Source organism: Puntigrus tetrazona, unplaced genomic scaffold (genome assembly GCF_018831695.1).
Source record: "Puntigrus tetrazona isolate hp1 unplaced genomic scaffold, ASM1883169v1 S000000373, whole genome shotgun sequence".
In the NCBI taxonomy this organism is placed as follows: domain Eukaryota; kingdom Metazoa; phylum Chordata; class Actinopteri; order Cypriniformes; family Cyprinidae; genus Puntigrus; species Puntigrus tetrazona.
In genome coordinates this window covers 439,046-446,489 of record NW_025048028.1, presented here as the reverse complement: position 1 = coordinate 446,489, position 7,444 = coordinate 439,046, and the positions used below count along the sequence as shown (strand labels likewise).

General features: G+C 37.5%; 1 protein-coding gene across 1 annotated transcript; it reads left to right on the top strand.

Annotated features, from left to right (window-relative positions):
* The first annotated feature begins 2,819 nt into the window (after window positions 1–2,819).
* tlr8b (toll-like receptor 8b) lies at window positions 2,820–7,120 on the top strand. Its single transcript, XM_043231406.1, is given in 3 exon segments — window positions 2,820–2,912; window positions 3,048–3,280; window positions 3,283–7,120. Coding segments are annotated over 2 exon segments (3,030 nt in total). The 5' UTR covers window positions 2,820–2,912; window positions 3,048–3,069; the 3' UTR covers window positions 6,102–7,120.
* Window positions 7,121–7,444: the final 324 nt, after the last annotated feature.

The following is a 7,444-nucleotide window of genomic DNA, read 5'->3' as shown; positions in this document are numbered from 1 at the left end:
ACGGTCTTGGGTTTCCCTTTTCACTTCAATAAAGACAGATGTAACTCTCCACAGTGCTTCCATTGATGGTTTAAGATCCTGAACAAGATGGTTGACCAAACATATATACTAGAGCTGTACAATAAGTACACTACACAAAAGAACCATCTGTTTTAATCTACACTGTAAAAAGAAAAATTGTCAAGATTTACTGTAAAAAACTGGTAGCTGTGGTTGCCAGAATTCGACCATAAAAAAATATGGTAACAGCATTTTAGGTTTTAACTAAACACTGTCATTTTATTAACTGATATGAGGTTAATACACCAACATATTAAAGCACTGAAATCTGTTTTGTGCCTTTAAAAATACACTGATAACCACCAAATGCAGGTGGTGACGAGAAAGTCACACGATGAACCAAAACCATCACTAGCTGCTCTTAAATATGAGCATATATAGAAGATGCTCAGTGTCCTTCACACCATCATGATGAGACTCATTTAACTGAAATACACAATAAACATTATTTAACTACATTACATGTAACACACAACCCTAATAAACATAACTGATAAGGAAAAACTAAGAAGAAACAAGTTCTTTCAAAGAAAAAACATCAAATTCAAACTAAATTTCAAATCCAATGCAGGGAATTCGGGCAATGTCAGTTTACGGTTGTCCCTGTAAATTGTACAGCAATTTACCATTACATATCATTAACCATTTACCGTAGCATTTTCACCGTTTTATACCATTATGTAATTGCTCGATTTCAAGTTCAACAACAGATTACCATCTAAAGACTTGACTGTTCAGTACGTTTTTGCAGTTTCAGGGTTCTGTGACGACTGAAGAAAAATAATAAAAGTATTTTGCATCAAGAAAATTTAATTGTTTTTTTTTTTATTGTTTTTTTATCTGTATTCATTTTAAATGCTATCAGGTATCAATACTTTTACGTGTATCAATAATCATTAAATTAACTGGAGATTTTTGTTTAAATGTCAAAAATAATGTCTTTTTTGTGGAGGGTTGAAATATGACCCAGACCTTTTGTAAAATTTTGTAGAGATTCTCCCATCCATGCCATGCTGAAAGGCAAAAGAAAACCCAGATAGTAAACCTCTGCTAATAGTCAGCAGCAGTCATCAATCACGTTTATTCATTATCATATGCTATCTGGAAACCCAGTCACACACCGTACAAAAACAAAGCTCTGTGCAAGCAAAAGTGACTCTTTTCCTGTGTAAATCACCAATATTATTGAACTGCAGTCCACTATTCCTCAAGAGCTTGAAGCTCATCCTCGCAGCTCAAACATTTCGCCCCGGGCAGAATTCAACACCCCCTCAGGCTCAGATACCCCACCGGATCATAAGGGGTGGAAAAGGTGAGAAGTGCAGGATGCAACCTGGAAATCATTGTCAAGATTGTACTTATTGTGTCTCATTACTCACATTGTGAAATGTATGGCTTTGCTCATACGTTGAAGCAGAAGCAGAAGTACATCTCATAAGTTTTGATTGCGTCTCTTACACACTCGTGTGCAATCGAAAAGAGTTTCTAGCAAACAAAGTCCAAGTCCCCACTTTAATTTCAAGACTTCCACCACACATAACAATGACAACTAAACACCAGCACTAACACAGTGCACAATGCTCAAAGCAGTAAAACAACAAATTACAGAGTGAAACACGCCTACATAATGAACCGTGCCTTGTTCATCTCCATACCTCATCCCTGCTGATCAGAAATACCAAAGACTGTGGCATGGATACAACACATTTAAAATTAATAATGGTCCGATCTGTATGTGGAACACGTAGCAGCGGTTGGAAAGCAATGCATGAAAGCTGCCCCCAGGTGCTGAGCAGAATATGAGCACTGGCACCTCTGCGGGTTCACACAAAGTGCTATGCATCTAATTGCTGGAGTGTCCACTCACAGTCGCCGTGTTTCTCCACGGCATACTAATGCACTCGCGGCTCCGCATGCGATGAGTGCCAGTCTGGCCTTGCATACTCCTGGTGTCTGTAGAGCTGATTAGGGGGGGATTTTAGCCATTGCTGGAGAGCTGTGCAAACAGAAGAAACAGACCGCTGAGTGTTTGTAGATCAGGTTATTGTTTGGATCTGCTGGCAATGGTCATAATGTCACTGTTTCAATCGAAGATGGTAGATCTGACGTATTGGATCAAGTAGGGTTAGAAGGTTGAGAAAGGACTGCTATTGAGTTGAGTGTTCATGTTTTTGATATTTCGGTTGGGTTCAGTCACACAATATGACTGTGTCCTTCGCAATTATTTTCTGCAAGTTCTTGTAACACATATTGAAATGATTAAAGTTACACCACCTTACTACAAAACGGTCCAAAAAAACAGCCATGTATATACAACGGTCATGTTGTTTCAAACCTGTATGACTTTCTTTTATCTATGCAACACACAAGAAGATATTTTTACAAAATTTTGCCCATGCAAAAAAGTACATGGTATCCAAAACAATAATAATGTACATCAGGTCAGTGAACGACAGATGTTTAATTTTTGATTGATCTACCCCTTTAAAAGGAATTGTTCACCCAAAAATGTCAATTCTGTTATCCTTTACTCACCTTTGAGTAGTTCAAAATCTGTTGACCCAAAACAGTCTGGTTACAAGCTTTCTTCAAAATACCTTACTTTTTGTTCAGCAGAATAAAGTACTACTATTTGCTACTAATAAAGTAAAACTACTCAAGGTTAAGTAAATGATAACAGAATTTTGTGGTGAACTATTCCTTTAAGGCACACAGACTGAAAGGAAGTAACGAAGCATTCTGAAACTTAAAAGAGGAAACTACTGTAAAAAAAAAAAATGTAAAAAAAATAAGAGCCATAAAAGCTGACAGATTTTCCTTAACTATGCTCTTCTCTTTTACAGACTGCTCTGGTAAGCACACTTTCTGATCTTTTACATAACTACGAAACAATATAGACAGATTAAATTTACCAAAAGTGACAGTAAAGATTTTTAATGTTACAAAAGCTTCAGAAAGTAAACAATAATGCTTTCTCTCATTCCCAGGAGTCCCCAAAATCTTAAGAAAATGATACTTGTGTTGATTTTGATATGTACTGTCCACTCATCTCAAGGTCTCATCTGGGCTTGGAGAATGCTTCCATGTGATGTGACACTGTCTAACAGCTCTGTTGCATTGGATTGCTCAGGAAGATCTTTGAAAATAATTCAGAAAAACCTGATCTGGAATACAACTGACCTAGACTTTGCGGACAATAAAATAAAACACCTACCAAAGGACGCTTCTGGAATCTGACCGAAGTAACACGGATAAACCTCAAAAAGAATCAGATTGAACATGGCCTTTCTGGGATTTTTTCAAGATTGGCTAATCTTAAGACTTTGCTTCTTGATGATAATAAGATTACAGTATTTCCAAGAGATCTCCCTCCTGGACTGCAAAAGTTAAGCCTGGGATCCAACCATATCAAGGCAATTGGACCATCAGATTTTTCAAAAACAAAGAATCTCAAAGTTTTATCATTAAACAAGAACTGCTATAATAATGTCAGTACAGAACTGACAATTCACAATGAAACATTTCAACACTTGAATCTAACTGAGCTAGTACTGTCTAAAAATGGACTAAAAAAAATACCATTCCCTTTACCCAGATCCCTCTGCAAACTTTCACTTCTACTAAATAAGATAGGCTATGTTGACGCCTCTGATCTGAACAACCTAACAAACCTAACAGTTCTTGATTTATCTGGAAACTGTCCTTTTTGTTTCACTGCTCCATTTCCATGCACTACCTGTCAGACAAAGAATAATGCTTTACAGATTCATCCGAATGCTTTTAGTGAACTATCCAAACTACAAGACCTACGACTTTCTGGGAATTCTTTACAAACAATCAACCCATCATGGTTCAGGAACCTTACTATGTTAAAGTATTTGTATCTTTCCTTTAACTCATTGATTGGTGAATTTGAAAGTGGAGGATTTTTCAGTGTCCTACCAAAAGTGGAAGTTGTAGATTTCTCATATAATAATCCATCTCAGAGATTTTACCATAGACTGAAACTCTCAAACAGTTTTGCCAGTTTGGAGTCACTACAAACACTTCACCTAGAAGGGTATATTTTCCACAACCTCTGTGAGGAAGATCTCCGACCTCTCTTTGGTTTGAGAAACCTATCCGTTCTAAACTTGGGAGTCAACTTTCTCCAACATCTCAATATATCGGTGTTCAGAAACTTTCACAACCTGTCTTTGATTTCACTGATTGACAACAGGCTAACATTCACAAGTGCTTTTAAAAGACAGGAGTGTAGAAATTATGTCCTTTCTGATGACAATGAAGGAGGCCACCGTGAAGGCCCCTACATTCACACAAATGAACAGTTCCGCCATTATCCTCCATTTACCAAAGCAGAATGCCTGGAAACAGGACCAGTTTTGGACCTCAGCAGGAACAACATTTACCATATCAACCCAATATTTTTCACAGGAGCAGAGAACATCACTTGCCTCAATCTTTCCTCAAACTTCATTGCTTCATATTTTAATGGTACAGAGTTCACTCACTTTCCCAGGCTAAAGTACCTTGACTTGTCTTACAACAGAGTCTACATGCGTTCAGAAGCTGCCCTTAATGAACTGAAAGACTTACAAATATTGGATTTAAGTCACAACAAACATTACTTTGAGGTGGCAGGTGTGAGGAACAGTCTGGCATTCCTGGAAAACCTTCAGTTCCTTAAAGTTCTCAACCTCAGTTGGAATGAGATAAATTCACTAACCAACAAGACTTTGAAGAGCAACTCACTGAAGGAACTGCAATTTCAAGCCAATCGACTGGATATAATGTGGAAGAAGGACCGTGGATTCAAAAGTCTTTTTCAGTCTCTCTCAAATCTAACGCACCTAGATATATCATATAACAAGCTTAGTGAAATACCAAATGATATATTCAGCTATTTTCCAAGGACGCTAACATATATTAGCATGAGCAAGAACACTCTTGCCAATTTTGAGTGGGAGCAGCTCAAATATTTACCCCATTTGGAGACTCTGGATTTAAGTAAGAACAAACTGAGTAAGGTCACTAGAAAACTATCAAAGCATACACGCTCGTTGAAGGTCTTGGACTTGAGCCATAATCTGATCTTCAAGTTGCATCATAGCTTCCTCAAAGACGTCAAAAGCCTGCTGATCCTCAGTCTTGCTTTCAATCGCTTGCAGCACATCAGCGATGCATCCTTCCAGACAGGTAGAGATCACTACCTACGCATGCTGGACCTGCAGAGGAACCCTTTTCATTGCACCTGTGACTTTCTGGACTTCATTCTCTGGTTAGAGAATAGTGAGACTGTCCTTCCTCGTCTAGCAACAGATGTCTTGTGTGATCTTCCAGAATCCAGAAGAGGACATCCAATGATCAGTCTGAACTTAAAAAATGCCTGCATCAACAACAGTATTGCACAAATCCTATACGTGCTCACGTCATCCGTCATCACTATCATGATGTCTACAGCTATTGTGATACATGTGTTCTACTGGGACATATCGTACATTTATAATTTCTGGATAGCGAAAATAAAAAGTTATTACTTGAAGATAAATGATTGCACTTATGATGCCTTTGTTTTGTATGACACCAAGGATCCGATGGTTGCAGAATGGGTTTTGAACCACTTGCGTTTTGAACTGGAAGACAGAGGAAGACATGTTCGTCCCCTCTGTCTGGCTGAAAGAGATTGGACTCCTGGAATACCGATAATGGATAACCTAAACCAAAGCGTAAACCAGAGTAGGAAAACGATATTTGTGCTGACTGAGGGATTTGTTCACAGTGCGCTTTTCAAAATGGCAGCTTTCCTAGCACAACAAAGGCTGCTGGAAGAGGGCGTAGATGTGATGGTTTTGGTCTTGTTGGAACCGGTTCTTCGGCAGTCGAGAATCCTAAACTTGCGACGCTGCCTATGTGGGCAAAGTGTGCTAGAGTGGCCCACAAACCCGGCAGCAGAAGGCTTTTTCTGGCAGAGACTGAGAAATGCAGTAAGGTTTGAGAGTCAAGGTGTGCAAAGTAAATTATTTACAAATTACTTTAGCTGACTGTAATGCTGTACAAAATAAGTAGTTTCGATTGAAACTATTTTGCCGTTGAGATTTCTTCTACCAAACTTTTTTGTAAATACCACACTTATTCTTATTACTATGAATTGTTTAAAACATTATTATATACATTTTTAGGAAGTCATTTCTGTCATGACAACTCTCTGAGGGACTGATATGGTAATAATGAATCACCCTGTAGATCTATACAGGTGGAACTGGGGAAGGTGCAGGGTTTCTAAAGCAACAACCATCTTTAATATATTGTTATTTTTATCTGCATGGGGGATATTGTATTGTACACAAACGTAACAGGAAACACTTGTTTCCAAGTTATTTTTTATTCCATGAAACCAAAGTGCTTTTCCCCTATTCTGTCTGTAAAATAAAGAGGTTCCTCACAATGCTGTCACTTCCTTAAACTAATTTTATCAACAACTTTCCATTAGTCTCAGTTATGGTGCAGTCAGAGTTAGATTTGTACAGGAAATACTCTGATGTACTTTATCACTCTAGAGAGCGATACAGCACGGTGACAGATTTTCATCAGTGCCTTTTGTGGACTCACATAGTTACGATACACAAACACACAGTTACTCCAGCTCTCTACGTCCTTCCCTTTTTCATCTTTTATTCATCATGAAACCAGTGATGAAAAATTCATGACTCCAGGCAATGAAATGAATGCAAAATGAAAACTGTGGGCGTATAAAAAGGGTGAGAGAAAGAATGTCTCTATCTAGGGTGACGCTGGCACAAGGTGCAGATCACGGTGAGGGCAGTGGGTTCTGGAGAGCAACTCTCTGCGAACTCTTGCTATGTTAATAACTTTTTTTCTTTTTTTTTTTATCGCTAAATTTCATAAACAATTACAAAGAAGTGGCCAGTAACAAATTGAGGTGAAAATTTGAAGTAGAACAACCGAAATAGTAAATTTGTAAAACGTGCTGGGTGTGTCTGATATATAACACTTATATAAAAACAGTAGCCTAGGCCTATATCTGACAGCTGTCACATCTGAATAAACCACATTCGAATTAATAAAACTTAAAATAGTACTATTATTGTTGATCTGTCTAAAGCCTTTGATTCTGTATATCACAAAATCTCATTGCAAAGACTTTGATTTTAGTAAAATGAGTCTTAATTGGTTCAATATTTAATTGACAGAAAGAATGCAGTGTGTTTCGGTTGAAAATTTCACTCATACAGAACTAAAAATAAACAAAGGAGTCCCACAGGGATCTATTTTAGCTCCGGTTTTATTTTCACTATATATAATATATATATATATATATATATATATATATATATATATATATATATATATATATGACCTATAT